Source organism: Acipenser ruthenus, chromosome 53 (assembly GCF_902713425.1).
Source record: "Acipenser ruthenus chromosome 53, fAciRut3.2 maternal haplotype, whole genome shotgun sequence".
In the NCBI taxonomy this organism is placed as follows: domain Eukaryota; kingdom Metazoa; phylum Chordata; class Actinopteri; order Acipenseriformes; family Acipenseridae; genus Acipenser; species Acipenser ruthenus.
This window is the reverse complement of record NC_081241.1, coordinates 2,526,332-2,545,049: the sequence shown is the minus strand read 5'-3', so window position 1 is coordinate 2,545,049 and position 18,718 is coordinate 2,526,332. Positions and strand designations below refer to the sequence as shown.

At 42.6% G+C, this 18,718-nt stretch overlaps 1 protein-coding gene across 1 annotated transcript; it reads left to right on the top strand.

Moving 5' to 3' along the window:
- Window positions 1-831: 831 nt before the first annotated feature.
- Window positions 832-17,817, top strand: LOC117432834 (uncharacterized). The gene is made up of 8 exons (XM_059016511.1): window positions 832-1,413; window positions 7,512-7,607; window positions 9,289-9,522; window positions 10,436-10,595; window positions 10,863-10,919; window positions 11,713-11,899; window positions 13,592-13,686; window positions 15,007-17,817. The coding sequence occupies exons 1-8, from the start codon at window positions 832-834 to the stop codon at window positions 15,936-15,938; spliced, it is 2,343 nt and encodes a 780-aa protein (XP_058872494.1). The 3' UTR covers window positions 15,939-17,817.
- The last annotated feature ends 901 nt before the right edge of the window (window positions 17,818-18,718 follow it).

Sequence of the window (18,718 nt, the reverse complement as noted above, 5' to 3'; positions counted from 1 at the left end):
CCTCTCTGTGCTTTACAATGCTTCCCTATGCTTTAGCAGACCTCTCTGTGCTTTGCAATGCTTCCCTATGCTTTACCACACCTCTCTATGCTTTGCAATGCTTCCCTATGCTTTACCACACCTCTCTGTGCTTTGCAATGCTTCCCTATGCTTTACCACACCTCTCTGTGCTTTACAATGCTTCCCTGTGCTTTACCAGACCTCTCTGTGCTTTACAATGCTTCCCTATGCTTTACCATACCTCTCTGCGCTTTACAATGCTTCCCTATGCTTTACCACACCTCTCTGTGCTTTACAATGCTTCCCTCTGCTTTACCAGACCTCTCTGTGCTTTACAATGCTTCCCTCTGCTTTACCACACCTCTCTGTGCTTTACAATGCTTCCCTATGCTTTACCAGACCTCTCTGTGCTTTACAATGCTTCCATATGCTTTACCAGACCTCTCTGTGCTTTACAATGCTTCCCTATGCTTTACAATACTTCTCTGTGTTTTACAATGCTTCCCTATGCTATCGCAGACCTCTCTGTGCTTTACAATGCTTCCCTATGCTTTACCAGACCTCTCTGTGCTTTACAATGCTTCCCTATGCTTTACAAGACCTCTCTATGCTTTACAATGCTCCCCTATGCTTTACCACACCTCTCTGTGCTTTACAATGCTTCCCTATGCTTTAACCCCCCCCCCCCCCCCTTGTTTATATTTTGATAAGTTTATCTCTCTGCTCAGGGCTAACAAATCTCAATGTAGGCATTCCAGTAATACATCATTCCACTCTGATTATATCAAGCATCAACTTTGTTTTTTTGGTTATTTTACTTCCTCCTCTGAAATGGCAGCAGCTGCTTCCCCTGGTCAGCTCTCAGAAGAGCAGATCATCTGTTCAATATGTCTGGATATTTACACCAGCCCGGTCTCCACTCCCTGCGGACACAACTTCTGCACAGAGTGTATCGGACGCTGTTGGGATCAGAGTGATAGTATCCAATGCCCGCTCTGTAAGAGGAAATATGACAGGAGACCTGATCTCAGCATTAACAGAGTCTTGGCTGAAATCTCAGAGAACTTCAGACAAGCCAAGGGGAGCAGTTCAGGACAAAGCTATGCTGGACCTGGAGATGTGCCGTGTGATTTCTGCACTGGGAGAAAATTCAAAGCTGTGAAATCCTGTTTGACGTGCCTGGTCTCTTACTGTGAAACACACGTCAAGCCACACTTTGAGATTGTCACGTTGAAGAGACACAGACTGGTCAGTGCCACTAGGAATCTGGAGCAGAAACTCTGCAAGGAGCACCAACGGGTTTTGGAGGTCTACTGCCGGACTGATGGGACTTCTATTTGCTGGCTGTGCACTGAAGAGAAACACAGGGGCCATGATACAGTCTCAGCTGAGAAGGAGAGAGCTGACAAGCAGGTATGGGTGGGAACCATTTCTTATGATTTATGAGTCACGTCCACATTGGATCCTATTAGCAATAACTACACTTACAATGTCGTTGAGAGTGTAGATATCACCCTCAGAATGTCAAGTGCAAAGAATCTTAAACGTTTAAATATTAACACATTAAGTATGTCAATATCAGATTTTCATCTATTAGATATAAAGACTTCTAATATGTTTTAAGAGTTCGGTGGCTGCCTGTGATCAAGCTGAGAGTGTAGATTGTCTTGCTCTCTTTGTATGATTGGCACAGCAAAGAGTGCACAAGAAATACACTCAGCTTGATAAGAGACAGCCACCAGACACTTGGAAACATGTAGGAGAGAAACGTCAGTGTTTGAACTACAGGTGTGGGCCACAGTGCGGTTTCTTGACAACTTTATCTCCTGGTTTGTTTAAAAGAACCAAAGGTAGTTTTCATTGAGAAGCCTCCTCTGTCTCTCTAATGTGAAAATGCTTGGGTGACTGGTAAACAGCTTAGCCATCCCGTTTATAGTTTAAAGACTTGCAAAGTTTAATTAGTACTCCTTGATGGAGTTAAGTTTTTGTTTTGCTTGATTTCTTTTGTGTATAAATAAATATACCATCCTGTGTTTCAACTCACCTGTTATTGTGAGAGTTCAATTTACACAAGAAGAGATTGAGAAGGTCACGAAAGTGGCATATATATATATATATATATATATATATATATATACACACACACACTGAACAAAAATATAAACGCAACATGCAACAATTTCAAAGAGTTACAGTTCATATAAGGAAATCAGTCAATTGAAATAAATTCATTAGGCACTAATCTATGGATTTCACATGACTGGGAATACAGATATGCATCTGTTTGTCACAGATAACTTAAAAAAAAGGTAGGGGCGTGGATCAGAAAACCAGTCAGTATCTGGTGTGACCACCATTTGCCTCATGCAGCGCGACATATCTCCTTCGCATAGAGTTGATCAGGCTGTTGATTGTGGCCTGTGGAATGTTGTCCCACTCCTCTTCAATGGCTGTGTGAAGTTGCTGGATATTGGCGGGAACTGGAACACGCTGTTGTACACGTCGATCCAGAGCATCCCAAACATGCTCAATGGGTGACATGTCTGGTGAGTATGCAGGCCATGGAAGAACTGGGACATTTTCAGCTTCCAGGAATTGTGTACAGATCCTTGCGACATGGGGCCGTGCATTATCATGCTGAAACATGAGGTGATGGCGGCGAATGAATGGCACAACAATGGGCCTCAGGATCTCGTCACGGTATCTGTGTGCATTCAAATTGCCATCGATAAAATGCAATTGTGTTCATTGTCCATAGCTTATGCCTGCCCATACCATAACCCCACCGCCACCAACGTTGACATCAGCAAACAGCTCGCCCACACAACACATTACACGCTGTCTGCCATCTGCCCGGTACAGTTGAAACCGGGATTCATCCGTGAAGAGCACACTTCTCCAGCGTGCCAGTGGCCATTGCAGGTGAGCATTTGCCCACTGAAGTCGGTTACAAGCCGAACTGCAGTCAGGTCAAGACCCTGGTGAGGACGATGAGCACACAGATGAGCTTCCCTGAGACAGTTTCTAACAGTTTGTGCAGAAATCCTTCATTTGTGCAAACCCACAGTTTCATCAGCTGTCCGACTGGCTGGTCCCAGATGATCCCGCAGGTGAAGAAGCCGGATGTGGAGGTCCTGGGCTGGCGTGGTTACACGTGGTCTGAGGTTGTGAGGCCGGTTTGATGTACTGCCAAATTCTCTAAAATGATGTTGGAGGCGGCTTATGGTAGAGAAATGAACATTCAATTCTCTGGCAACAGCTCTGGTGGACATTCCTGCAGTCAGCATGCCAATTGCATGCTCCCTCAAAACTTGAGGCACCTGTGGCATTGTGTTGTGTTGCAAAACTGCACATTTTTTAGTGGCTTTTTATTGTCCCCGGCACAAGGTGCACCTGTGTAATGATCATGCTGTTTAATCAGCTTCTGTCAGGTGGATGGATTATCTTGGCAAAGGAGAAATGCTCACTAACAGGGATGTAAACAAATTTGTGCACAAAATTTGAGAGAAATAAGCTTTTTGTGCGTATGGAAAATTTCTGGGATCTTTTATTTCAGCTCATGAAACATGGGACCAACACTTTACATGTTGCGTTTATATTTTTGTTCAGTGTATATATATATATATATATATATATATATATATATATATATATATATATATATATATATATATATATATAATGATTTCCATTACACGAGAGTAGATGTTAAAACTTCATGCTGATTTGAACTCGGCTCTCGCCAAGATAAGCACCAACTAAGACGTAGCTTTACAGTAAACTAATGTGATCCATATGTGTCTCCCTCCATTTACGTTTCCTTCCATATGATGATGTAGATATCCTTCTGTCTGGTGTTAATGGCTGAAGTGTAATGCTGGCTCCAGGGATCAGCTTATTTTGCCTCCCTGGCGCATCAGCACACACAACGGCTGCGATGCTGGCTCCGGGGATCAACCAAAGTGCGGCCTCCCCAGCGCATCAGCATGACAACCGTGTGGATTGAGCTAAGTAGGGTACATCTCTGGGGTTTTCAAGTGGGCACCTTCCATCCTCAGTGTTTCGTCGACTAGCCCACGACACCTCAAGAGGGCTCGACGGTGATTCTGGCGTCCCAGCATCACCCCCCTCCGTCCCCCACTCAACTCAGCCCAGCTTACTTACCTGTCCCCAGCCAGAATCTTTTCGTCTCAACCACAGCCAGTTGCTGCTCCTCTCTGCTGCTTCAGATAAGTTCTTCACTGTGCGACGCAACTCTTGGCCACTGAATCCGACGTCTCTGAGAAACCGGGTTGTAGAGTGTGCCACAAATCCTTGACAACCCACTTCCACTGGGTAAACCTGGACTCTCCATCCTTGCTGTTCCGCTTCAGTGGCTAGTTGAGCATACCGCAGTTTCTTCCTCTCATACGCCTCATCTACAGCATCCTCCCATGGCACTGTTAACTCTACCAGGTGAACAAGGCGTGCTGATCCAGACCACAAGACAATATCTGGTCGAAGGTTAGTGGTGGCAATCTCAGGTGGAAAAATAAGCCGTTGACCAACATCTGCCAGCATATTCCAGTCTCTAGCAGCTTCCAGTTGTCCTGGGCGAGGATTGGTTTTAACACCTTTTCTTGGTGGTTGCTCTCCTGGGCGGAGGAATGTTGTCTTTTGTGTGTAATGTTTTGATGGGACAGGTGGCAACTTATTGGTCATGTTACGCTTGTCTTCCAATGCTAAGGCCAAACATCGCAGCACCTGGTCATGGCGCCAAGTAAACCGACCTTGGCTAAGAGCCACCTTACATCCTGTCAAAATGTGTGTTAATGTTGCAGGTGATGAACACAAAGGACATGAGGGATCCTCTCCTACCCAGAGGTTTAGGTTCTGTGGTGATGGGAGAACATCATATGTTGACCTGATGAGGAAACTGATCCTGCTCTGTTCCATTGACCATAGGTCTTGCCAGCCAATCTTGCGTTGTTCCACACTCTCCCATCTCATCCATTCTCCCTGTTTGGCCTGGGAAATGGCCTTTATACACCTCATCCTCTCCTCCTGCTTTTGCACCTCGTTGACTACCAGCTTCCTCCTTTGAGCTGGGGCCGCCTTGTGCCATGTAGGAGGAGTTGAACTGAAACCAAGACCCCCTCTTCCATGCTGAACTTGCCCCATGATATCACCAATTCGAAGGGCAGCCTTTGCATCTTCCACAGCTTTCTTTGCCGCCCACTTTCTTCCAGTTTTCAACACAGGTGCTGCCTCCCTTACGCATTTATCGCGTGACTCTACTAATGTCATTTCCAGTCTGACCTTGGCGCACTTAAACTCCTCGGTTAGAGCAGAGACTGGTAGCTGCAGTATTCCTTTACCATAAAGTCCCACTCTGCTGAGGCAGCGTGGAACTCCCAACCATTTCCTGATGTATGAACTGATTAAAGCTTCCAGCTTCTCTACTGTTGTCAAAGAAACCTCGTACACAGTCAGTGGCCACAGCAACCTCGGCAGTAGACCAAACTGAAAGCACCAGAGTTTTATTTTACCTGGTAGAGCGCAGCTGTCTATGCTCTTCAACCCTTCCACTGCTTGTTGTCTAACTTCTCCCATACGAACTGTGTCCTTTAGATCCCCGTCGTACCATCTCCCAAGTCTCTTCACTGGCTTCTCAGACACTGTTGGTATTGCCTCACCATTAATGAAGAATGTTTTATCTACTACTTTGCCTTCAATTATAGAGATGCTCCTTGATTTAGTGGGCTTGAATTGCATTCGTGCCCATTCAATGTTATTGGTTAATTTGCCCAATAATCGATTAGTGCAGGCTACTGTTGTAGTCATGGTTGTCATGTCATCCATGTATGCTCGAATTGGTGGTAGTCGCATTCCAGAAGCCAAGCGCTCTCCTCCTACTACCCATTTTGATGCCCTAATGATTACTTCCATTGCCATGGTAAAAGCCAGTGGAGAAATGGTGCATCCTGCCATTATTCCAACCTCTAGGCATTGCCATGTAGTGCTGAATTCTGAAGTTGAAAAACTGAATTGCAAATCTCCAAAATAGGCTTTCACTAAATTTGTTATTGTCATCGGTACACTGAAAAAATCAAATGCTGCCCAAAGTAGTTCATGTGGCACTGAACCATATGCATTAGCCAAATCCAGGAATGTCACATGGAGCTCCTTCCTCTCCTTTTTAGCTGATTGAATTTGTTGCCAGATCACATTGATGTGTTCTAAGCAACCTGGGAAACCTGGAATGCCCGCTTTTTGTATTGAAGTGTCAATGAAGCAGTTCTTTAATAGGTAAGCTGACAATCTCTGAGCAATAATGCTGAAGAAAATCTTGCCTTCTACGTTTAATAGGGAAATGGGACGAAACTGACTGATGCTTGTAGAATCTTTTTCTTTAGGTATAAAGACTCCACCTGCTCGGCGCCATGCTCTTGGTACAACCTGTTTTTCCCATGCCACTTTCATCAATTTCCACAGAATTCGTAGAACTCCTGAAGCACTCTTGTACACTCTGTACGGAACTCCATTAGGCCCTGGAGATGATGAAGCCCTTGCTTTTTTCACAGCTTGCTCTATTTCTTTCCACTTAGGTGCACAGTCCTCCATTTGGTATTCTGGTGGATTGATAGGTGGGATGTCTGACGGAACTGACATAGGCTCCTGCCTTTTTGAATCTGTATGTGTTTCCTCCAAATATCTCTCCAGCTCAACCTTAGATGCTTTTAGTGTGCCATTTTTCTCACTGGTGAATAACTTCTTTACAAATTTGAATGGGTCTTTATAAAAGTTCGCTCTCGCATGTTCCTTCTTTTTGTAGCGTTTCCGTAGGCGCTCAGCTCTGCGCAATGTTGCAAGCTTATCTTTTATGACCCTTTGTAAGAGATTGAGTCCCTCCTTCTGACTTTGTTCTGCTCTTCTCCATTGGTTCCTCAGCTGTCTCCTTTCTCTAACTAAGCGTTCAATCTCCTGCTGCTGTCTAGACTTTCCAGGAATAGTTTGTACTTTTTCCTTCCTTTTTTCAACTCCAAACCTCTCACTTCCATATGCGTAGATGATGTCCCCAAATTTATCCAGCTTCTTTTCAACTGTTCCACTTAATCTTTCCAATGCAACGCAGAGATCTGTGTTTACTGTGTCCCATGCAGTTTTCTCACAAGCTCTTGGCCATTTAACTCCAGGCTTGTGCCCGTTGAGGTTCTTTTCTCTCTTATGCTGGTTTGTCTGACCGGGTTCACAAGGATCATTAGGTTCATCACTAACTGTGTCCATGCAAGTCCTCCTCACATCTATGACAGGGGTGCTGATATCCTGCGAACTGTGGTTTGCTTCCTGTCGCTGGATTTCATTCGACTGACTTGACTGACTTCGTAAGAAGTACTATATATATATATAAACCATAACACTGGAAAAACATCCTAGTTATATTCAGATAGGTTTAAGAGCAGAATGCAACAGGCAATTGCTTAATGTCCCATCAGAAATGTTACGGTGTCGCTATATTTCTATCTACACAGAAGCAGCTGGGAGAGACACAGACAGATATACAACAGAGAATCCAGGAGAGACTGAAAGAAGTGGAGGAGCTGAAACAGGCTGTGGAGAGCGTGAATGTAGGTGTTACATTGACAACTGTTACTGTCTGTGATGGCAAGGAGACTCTCAGAGACCAGAAAATGTAAATAAATGTGCTTGATCACATAAACTACGTTGTAGTTTATGTGATCAAGCACATTTATTTACATGTAACAAAACAACAAACACGCAATACAGCCAGCACCGTTCCTTCCCCATCACTACTCTACTAACACTGATCACCCTATTTATACACCCGTGGTTGTAATTCCCCACACATACACACATCCGTGCTTCGGCTGAGCATTCACCCTGCCACACTGCCCAGTATTAAAACAATGTATTCATTTAAATTAATCAGACACCTGCATAAGAGACACACAAAAACCTTGCAGGATTACTCTTTTAAAGGTAAAATTCATAGGGTTCACTAATATGCATGGTTCTGTTGCCCACATGTCACTCGTGTTATTTGGTTTCCAGTGCGAAGAAGCAATCAAAAAGGTAAACAGAATGCTGTGGTTTATAGCCAGAAGTGTAGAGTACAAATCCAATGATGTTGTACAAGCCACCTCTCCCTAAAAGATCAGGGTCCTTCAATGGAGGGTTCTGTACACCATGTAGAGTACAAATCCAAGGAGGATATGAGGAGGTTGTATAATGCAGTGGTGAGACCACACTTACAGGACTGGGTCCAAGTCTGGTCAGCACAGCACCAAAGGGACACTGTGGCCAAGTAGAGAGTCCAACAAAGGGAATAGGTTACCTAGTAATGTTGTTGAGGCAGAAACACTTGGATCCCTTAAGATCAAGCATCACAAAGTTCTGAGATCAATCAGCTACTAGGAACCAGATGAGCTTAGATGGCCTGAATGGCCTTGTGAACGTGTGGTTGGTAGTGCACAGGTGTGGAAGTGAGGCAGTGATTATAAACAACAGTCTAACAACAGTTCAATAGTCAAAACAAAGCTTTATTGATGCTTTTAAATAATACAGTTGACTAAACACAACAATGTGCACACCCAGTCAAAACCACGGGGTTCAGTCCCAAAATAATAATACAATGACACACACTATAAAACACCTAAACGATCACCAGTCCAACAGTGAGTACTCCGGGTGCAAGTGGTGTTTTGAACAGTGAACAGTGAGTAACAGTGCAGTGCAGTTCGGGTTTGATGCTAGCTGAATAGCGACAGCTCCCAGATATTTACCCGTCTACAAAGACAAACACAGACAGTTATCAAAACAAACAAAACACTCAACACTCACTCTACTTATTAATTACGTCCGTTCTCTCAACGGGTCTTTTCCGTAACCATAGTGAAGGCACAGGTCACTGGGGCCACTTCCCCTAAATACCCTCTGTCACGCCCATTTTCGGTGGCGCGGCCAATCACGTCTTCTCCAATCCGTGACTGACACATCGCCTACCGCATTCAGGCGCTGACTTCTGGTATCGTGGCCCCGCACCCTTCCTGGATGGCCAGTTTCCGACTGACCCTGGAATGAACTGCCAAACCATCCATTCCGGGGCACTCTGCTCTGGTTATACAGTGTCCTCTCAGATCAGGAGGGAGATTGCTGATTAGGATTAATTCGCTCTGTGTCACAGGCCTCCTCTCACTTGTAAACTTTGTAAACTTATTTTTAAGAAGTTTAGGCTTACCAAGATTGATAACAATGCCCCTCATAAACTGGATGTTTCCTGTCACTCAGAGATCAGAACAGAGGGACATGGAGGTGAACCAGAAGATCCGAGCTGAGCTTATCCAATTCATTGAGACTTTCTGGGCTGAGGTGACCAAAGAGATTGATACCAAGAGCAGAGCAGCCGTGAAGCAGGCTGGAGGACTTGTGAAGAAACTGGAGCAGGAGATTGCTGAGCTAAGGAGGAGAAATGCTGAGCTGAAACAGCTTTTAGAGACAGAGGATCACATCCAGTTTCTACAGGTTAGATCAGAGTTTAAATTCTCCTAGAAAACACTGACAATAAAATGTTGTTCAAAATATTTCTCACATATTCTTTTCGAAGCTGCGTTCCCCTTTCCCTATCTTCATGTCATGTAAAATCAAATCCATCTGTTATATTTCAAAATGTATGCAGTACTTGCTCTCATAGTTTCTGATGTCTAAGAACCCCTCAGTGGAATTATGTTCTTGTAATTCACTGCAGCCCATCTGTTATTCTCCATAATGCACTGACACTAAGGCCTACTATTCTCTGTATAAAAGTTTTCCTTCGTAAAAGCACAGTGAAAGAATGGCAAAGCACAGGGAAACATTGTACAGCACAGAGAGGTCTGATAAAGCATAGGGAAGCATTGTAAAACACAGAGAGGTACAGTAAAGCACAGGGAAGCATTGTAAAGCACAGAGAGGTGTGGTAAAGCATAGGGAAGCATTGTAAAGCAGAGATGTCTGGGAAAGCATATTAAAAAAACAAGCCATGGTTAACACAGCAATGTGTAATGAAGCACTGTGAAAGCATGGTCAAACATAGGTAAGCATTGTAAAGAATAGAGAGGTATGGTAAAATATATTAATAAGCATGGCAACGCATGGTAAATGCATAGTGCAAAACACAGTGCAAAAAATACTGTGGTAAACTTTTATAAGAAGAACATAAGAAAGTTTACAAACGAGAAGAGGCCATTCAGTCCATCTTGCTCGTTTGGTTCTTAGTAGCTTATTGATCCCAGAATCTCATCAAGCAGCTTCTTGAAGGATCCCAGGGTGTCAGCTTCAACAACATTACAAACTGTATGGTGCAGTTTGAACATGTTGTCTATAGAAACCATAGAAAACATGAGTGATATTTACTCATCTTTTACTGATGATTCCTTTTCCCTCTTCCTTGTTACAGGAAGTCCAGATTCTCCCTGAGCCTCCAGATCTTAAAGACCTCTCCAGCTTGACTGTGAATACAGAGACTCCTGCCAGCATTGCCAACCAGGCTGTGTCTGAACTTAAACACCTCATTGAGGACATCTGCAAGGAGGAACTCGTGAACATAACCAGAACAGGTTGGCATGAAACACATTTCTGTTATTCCTGGTGTTGTATCTTACAGAGACAATTTGGTCTGAATGTCTATATTTAATTACTGCCACTTATGGCATAACAGTCAATTAAAGCTCTAGCAATCAGTTGTAAAACTGCATTTACTGTAGAATTTTCTGCAAAAATTGTTCAGAACAATGTTTTAGCTGAGCTTCATCTCAGTGCCGCTGTGGCTGGACAATGTGTGTATTTCTAGCGAACTCCTTTGACATGATAATTCTGTCATTCAGTCAGTGAAGCAGAAGTGTTCACCCTGGTACCTGGGAAGAGTGGAGGGCGTTTAGAAGGTAAGACAGCAAATTAAAGATTAATTTTCGCTCACTGCCTCCATTACTAAGAAAACAGTCAGTACCACACTGCACATCTCTTTAATAGTCTACAGTAAATAAACCAGATTTTCAAAAAAACAGCATATCATTATCAACCTGCTGCAAAGTTAATAGAAAGTGAAAACTCATGAGCACTGTTGAAAATAAATAATGTCATCTTAATTATTTATGATAACGTCATCTTAATTATTTATGATAAGCTCCTGTGTCCGTGTTTTTTTAATTTATTATTATTATTATTATTATTATTATTATCATTATTATTAATTCAGCAGACGCTTTTATCCAAAGCGATTTACAGAGACCAGGGGGTGAACTATGCATCACAACTGCTGATGCAGAGTCACTTCCAATAGGACCTTGTTTGTTTTTATTTATTTATTTAGCAGATGCTTTTATCCAAGGCAACTTACATAGACTAGGGTGTATGAACTATGCATCAGCTGCAGAGTCACTTACAACTACGTCTCATCTGAAGGACGGAGCACAAGGAAGTTATTTAAATAACGAAACAAACACAACATTTAAACAGGCAAAACAAAACATCCAAAATAACACACTCAAGCTGAGCTCTCTCACTGCAGGACAGAGAGCACAGTCTGCTGCTCTCAGCCCTTCCCCTGAACTAAACGAGCCCCACAACAAAGTCTATGGATTCCTGTTTGATACCGTGACGATAAGGACGAAATAATTTAATTGTTTTCAGTTAATCTGAATGTTGTTTAATCCCTCCTGTCACCACCATGTGCAGCTATTCAGCAGGAATGTCAGCAGCAGTCAGAGACTCAGCCACGCTTCTCTTCTCCTTTGCCACCTCCAGCACCCTTGCATAGGGGCAAAACCTCTTTCAAAGTCTGTGCCCTCTATGACTATGATGCTGAGGACGAAGATGAACTCACAATTAAAGAAGGAGAAATGATCACGGTTCATGATGACAGGTACCGCCCCTTTGACATCCTTCTGCAGTGTTTGTGAGTGATCTCATATTCTCATTGGCTTCCATTTTATATTATAAATCACATATCAAAAACGAACCAATCGCAGTGAAGTATTTGCCAAAATTCCAGTACCTCTTTATCCTGTGTAGAGATGTCATCCCATGCACAGAACACACCTGATTCCAATGTTGAAAAATCAAAACCAAACAACAAAACACACCCATACCTGGCACCTTTTGTAAAATGAAGAATCAGACCGTATTAGCTTGGCTCTTTCTTTAAATGTTGTTGAACTTGACACTAGTTTCTCAGAAGAAAGTATTACAGACCATTTGACGTCCTGACTACTGTAGAGTAGTGGCGGTCGGTCAAGGCTTGTCAGCGGCAGAAATATCAAATCCACGTACGAAACTTCAGTTGACAGCACCTTGGCACACTTTTAATAATAACAAACAAATCACAACCTAGGAACACACAAAAAGGTTTAAACAAAAACCTACAAACCTCTCAAAATAGACAAACCCCAAAACCAACTCCCAAGCTAATGCCATGCGGGTATGCAAAGGGCGGTGGCCATCTTGGTTCCAGCTTCCTTCACTAAGATGGGAATCAGCCACCAAACTGACCCACACACCCACACACCCACACACCCACGCACCCGCGCACCCGCGCACCCGCACACCCACACACCCGCGCACCCGCTCACCTGCACACCTGCGCACCCGCACACCCACCCACCTCTGCTCTGTCACTACATACCCGCACACCCTTGAATAAGCGCCACACTCAGATATCAGATTTCTAATAGTTGGCACCCTTGAATAAACGCTGTTCTCAATAATGCAACGTACATATTTTTCCCTACCCAAGCTCAAATAAAGGCAGCTTAATAAAGAAACACATATAAAAGCACAGTATGGCAAAACATTACAAATAGAAACAAAATGAATTAAATAAACTTGAATAAAAGTAATTTAAAATAATACAGTTACACACTGGAGCATACCCATATTTTACTTTAAAGTTTATGGAACCGAAAAAAAACCCAGAAGACTGTAAGTACACAGGACTATGTACTGAAACTGGTGCATTTTAGTTGTAATGCAGGAGCTGTATGATTATTATTATTTAAGTTTCTTAAATGCATTTCTGTTCTGGTTGTATGCACTGCATTTTGGAATAATAGACGCTACAGAATCTGATCCAGACAGGAAGTTCGGAGAGTGGGGGGTGTAGCGTTTTAGGGAGTGTCGTTGGGGAGCAGAAGCTAGTGTAGCTCTCGCTGTGGTGATGCTGTTTTAGGGGATAACCATGGGATCAACTCATCTTCCTCACCAAAGCCCTGTCTGGATCAGGAGACTGTGAGTGTTTAGTTGTCTTGCTGGTTGAGGAGAAAGAAACACACAGTATATTAAAGAGTTGAGCCCTGCGACTCTTAGAAACTGCTGTAAGAAAAGAAAGGGAAAATAAACCAACCTCCTCGGTGTTGAATTGACATTCTCTCTTGTTATTATTTGCCTCTCCACGCTACACTGGTATGTGATCCTCACGCAAACACTGATCTGATTTGCAAGCTCAACAGCTTTCAGTTTAAAGTTGTAGGAGTTCTTCGCCATCCTGATCAAGTTGTATCCACAGAAATAAGCTTCAATATACACCTGATACAAAAATATATCTTCTTTACTCCATCAGTGACCTGGGGTGGTGGTCAGTAGAGACTCACAGAGGAGTTGGACTGATTCCTGCTAACTACGTAACAACCAACCTAAACCCACAAACCCAACCAGGTGAGAAGTTGTCCCGATGCTTGTCCCATGGTTGTATTCTGCATTTACCATTGTTTACCAATATGCTACACGATACCTCACTGGGCTTTACCAGACCCCTCTCTGCTTTACAATGCTTCCCTGTGCTTTACCAGACCCCTCTCCGCTTTACAATGCATCCCTATGCTTTACCAGACCTCTCTGTGCTTTACAATGCTTCTCTATGCTTTACCAGACCTCTCTGTGCTTTACAATGCATCCCTATGCTTTACCAGACCTCTGTGTGCTTTACAATGCTTCCCTATGCTTTACCACACCTCTGTGCTTTACAATGCTTCCTTATGCTTTACCAGACCTGTGTGTGCTTTACAATGCATCCCTATGCTTTAAATCTACTTTTTACAAAATCAAGTGTTTATGTTTTATATATTGAAGTTAGTTAAAAAAAAAAAAAAAAGATTTGTAAATTATGCGCAGGGATACCTTGAAAGGCGAGGCCAAAGAACTTAGTATAAAATATGTATGATGTAACTTAAAACGTGAGTATCGATGTTTCTTAAGAAACTGCACAGACGCCATTTCTTAATCAGTGTTAAGTTTATTTCATACATGCAGGGAAACCAGTCCAAGTATAGATCCGATTACCAGTTGTTACATCTTTTACATGACATTAAATACCCTTCTGCATAGGTGTCTCTCTCCTCCTCTTCCTATAACACTCAACCAATGGCAAAGGTACAACACATTATTCTGTTACCATATATTTAATTTTGTGTGTGTGTGTGTGTCTGTGTGTGTAATCTAGTGTGACGACCTCTGAACTCAGTGCATTCTTCAGACCCCTGGTGGTGCCCCAAAAAGGTCCATACATCTGGTTTTTGTCATCTTCCTTGTTCCTATCTCTCCGTTTTGCCTGAGACCCTTTGAGTCCAATGGCATTATCTCTTATTCTCCCTGTGAACCTTTGGGTCCAACGGCAGTCCCTGGGAGCCTTTTAGCTCCTTTATGCTTTGTATTCCCAAAAGTCTTAGAGCCTGGCCCCTTCTGGTCCACAGCATTGTTATCTTGTTAGCTTGCAGTCAATGTTGGACAAGAAGCTTGTAGACGCAAGGTCTCTTATCAATTGTTAGCAGTACATGCAATTTGAACCAAACAGTCTGCTATCTGCAATATTAGTCTCTTTTCAGAAAAGAACACCAGTATAGCTCTGCCAGTCCACATGCGTATCAAACTGCTAATCAATTCTCGATCCATGTTTTCCAACAATGTATGATGGAGTAATGTTGTCTAGCCTAAACTTTAATAATCTGAATGAATTACATTAATCTTGTTGTTTTGCAGTGTTTGGAGCCGCAGGTAAAGACAAGAAATGTGAAGTGACTCCCAGTGCTGACAGCCAAGCCCTGAGGAGTGACTCTGAGTGGAGGATTGTGCTGCTGGGGAAGACTGGAGCAGGGAAGAGTGCTTCAGGAAACACCATCCTGGGGAGAGAGGAGTTTGAATGTAGACCTTCCTCCACAAATAAGGAGTGCATGAAGAGGGAGGCTGTTATTGATGGGAGATGGGTTTCTGTCATCGACACGTCAGGCATGCTTGATAAAACCTGCTCCGATGACGAAGTTCTACAAGAGATGGTGACGCTTATCTGTCTGTCTTCTCCAGGACCTCACACTTTTCTCCTGGTGCTCCATCCAGGAGGAGTGACTGAAGAAGACAGAGAAGCAGTGGAGGTGATCCAGGAAGTTTTTGGTGATGAATTTGCGAGCAACACGATCGTCCTTTTCACTCTCGGGGACCACCTGAAAGACAAAAAGATTGAGGAGATTCTGACAGCTGACCAGGAGCTCCAGCAGCTTGTTCAAAAGTGTGGGAACAGGTGTCACGTCTTTGACAACAAGAACATGCAAGACCGTACCCAGGTGAGACAGCTCTTCAAGAAAATAGAGACAATGGTGGAGGCCAATGGAGGAGGCTACTACACCAACAAGTTATACCAGGGCGCTGGAGAAGGACTTGGATTAACAGAAGAGAAAATAATGGTGAAGTACGCAATGGAGTTGAGCAAGAAGGAAGAGGAGCTGAAAGTCAAGTATCTGAAGGAGTCCAAGAAGCTGAAATCGCTGGAGATGAGGAGAAGGTTGGAGGAGAAGTATGAGAAAGAACTGCATCTTTTCAGGTTCATGTATCAAGAAAAATCTGACAGGGTGAAAGAAGAAGTACTCTATGCTGTCCTTTCTGAAATTAAACCTAAACGCAGATGCGTAATACAGTGAACAGCACTAAAGAGTGGGTTAGAATTGGTGTCATTTGGACACTCTCTTTGTGATATAAGATGTCATCTCATGCAGTTTGGGTGAGACGACCTTGACGCTATGCAATAAGAGACACCCAACACACAATGTATAAATTCACAATAAATCACACAAATGAAGTCTGTACACAGGATTATCATTAAAACATTCATCCCCCCCTCTCTGGGTCGTGAAATGGTTCAGTCCAGAATCAACAACCACGGTCCCTGAATGAAGCACGCAGGCCTACAGGTGCTGTGTAATGCCGAGACAATTTATTAAACAAAAGTGCAGCCGGAGAAACTTGCACCAGAAGCATTAAAGGACTAATGCTCAGACTGTGGCGATTTCATTTCTTGCTTTTGTATTTTAGCAATGTGTGTAATATTTCCTTAAAGGTACCAGTGTAAGGTTTGTGGTTAGTAATTATAATTATAGTTATATCAAATATACTAAGCCTTGTAATAATTACTAGCGAATAATAGAGACAATAACAGCAGTGAATTTATTATAATCAAATTACACGGTTTATTAAGTAACAATATCCATTAGTTATTGATAACACAGAAACAATATACTCCTAGGTGAAATATACTAGTCACTTGGTTTTAAATGATTACAGAATAGGTGCAATAGGTCCCATTGAAAATGCTCTGCCTAAAAGGAACAGGAACTTCACTTAAAAGAACACTTTTTTGGCACCGCTAGTGATTCATCACTACCGATTCAAAACTGATACAGCACTGTTTTGTACCTGATAACTCATCATCACCATCAAATTCAAACTTTTCAAAACTGGCTTGTCACCGCGAGAGTAATCTAGAGCTGCTGCTGCTGCATTTACCGTGTGTGGGGCTGTGCTGTGTTAATAACCACTGTGTTAACATTCATTCTCGTTTTCATAATTACTGTTAGAGCTGCTGCATTTTTACCATATGTAGGGGTGTTTTGTTAATGTAGTTTGTCAGTCAGTTTATTAACATATGCTTGCTTATTACTTATTCTGTTCATTTCATATGTTGATGCACGTGTGCCACAACATCATAAATAGATTTTGTATTTATTGATTCATATCATGATTGGCATATTGTGTCCAGTGGTCAACTCTGTCTTAGAGAACACTAACACGCTTGTGATTTACATGATCACATTCCTACCACCTGATATTACACGAATGACTGATTGTTTTCAACAGCAGTATTTCCTGTGTTAGCAGGGTACATGTTCTTGACCTCAACTGAAGTACACCCAGTTTAGACCTTTTCTCCTCACGAGACAAACACACAACATGATTCTTAATACTGACCCTTCTTTACAGCAGGTATGGGCGTGTTTGCTTTGTTTAGATTTTTCAACATTGGAATCAGGTGTGGTGTTCTATGCATGGGATGACATCTTTACACAGGATAAGAGGTGCTGGAATTTTGGCAAATACTTCACTGTGATTGGTTCATTTCTGATACACGATTTAGAATGGTCCTAACTCAAAAGCAGATCCAGTTGTGGGGAAATTTGATATTAACATTATTTAGTATAAGTTTTTGCGGCTTTTAGATACTTGGGATATAGGGGGTGTCTGCCTCTCCTTACCTTTGTCTATCTGTATGTAGTGAGAGGCTATATAAGAAGTCAGTTAGGAATAGGTTAGTGAAAAGCAGTAGAAGATCCATCAGTTCCACTGTCCTTCGTGTGCTTCCACTCTTCCAGAAGGGGAAGGTAATTGATCCCTATCTTTCTTCTGTACTGCACTGCAAATGCTTTTATAGCCTGTGTAACTGCATGAAGTAAACTGCTTGTGTTTTCTTTCTGTATACTGGAGTTCTGTAACCCACTGTGTTGGGATTAAATAAAAGAGTTAAAATTTTACTGATTATTATTAATTTCTTAGCAGACGCCCTTATTACAAGATATCAGATTATTTTTACATACAATTCCCCATTTATACAGTTGGGTTTTTACTGGAGCAATCTAGGTAAAGTACCTTGCTCAAGGGTACAGCAGCGGTGTCCCCCACCTGGGATTGAACCCACGACCCTCCGGTCAAGAGCCCAGAGCCCTAATCACTACTCCACACTGCTGCCCTAGTGATCAGCTGTAATGATTGCATTCCTGGGCTATATAAGAATTCTGATTGAATTAACAAAACACAAAACCTGACAGGGCGAGATTCCTTGGTGTGTGTGGGGGGGGGGGGGGGCGAGGGCGAGGGCGAGGGCAGGGGGGGAGGTGGGGGGGCATAGTTGAGTACTGGGCTGGGGTCATCTTACCGAGACCACTGTAGACCACTGTAGACCACTGTCCTATCCGATTGAATTGGCTTCAGGGGTTCATTGGACATGTAAAAATATCATATCGCAGAGGGAGTCGCTATACTACATTGTAGTTATTATTATTATTATTATTATTATTTATTTCTTAGCAGACGCCCTTATCCAGGGCGACTTACAATCGTAAGCAAATACATTTCAAGTGTTACAATACAAGTAATACAATAAGAGCAAGAAATACAATAACTTTTGTTCAAGTTTGTTCATAGTTGCTTTATTAATGTCAGGGTATTATAAATTGATAATGTCTGGTACATCAGTGTGTCTGAAACACTAAAGTACGGTACTGCATCTATATGGTACAAAGTAAATCTGTGAATTATTGCAAAACAAAGCACTGTATTTGTCAATTTAGCAAACAGCATTCCAGAAACAGATCTTACCGTGCTTTCTCAGGCCATGCCAAAGTAATCCAACAGGTTTTTTACTGGGATA

Bases quoted from the DNA above. Each gene is read 5' to 3' on its own strand.
- LOC117432834 (XM_059016511.1), top strand. From the start codon at position 832: ATGGCAGCAGCTGCTTCCCCTGGTCAGCTCTCAGAAGAGCAGATCATC. The intron at 7,608-9,288 runs GTAGGTGTTACA...CCTGTCACTCAG, and splicing joins AGGCTGTGGAGAGCGTGAAT to AGATCAGAACAGAGGGACAT. The intron at 10,596-10,862 runs GTTGGCATGAAA...TCTGTCATTCAG, and splicing joins CGTGAACATAACCAGAACAG to TCAGTGAAGCAGAAGTGTTC.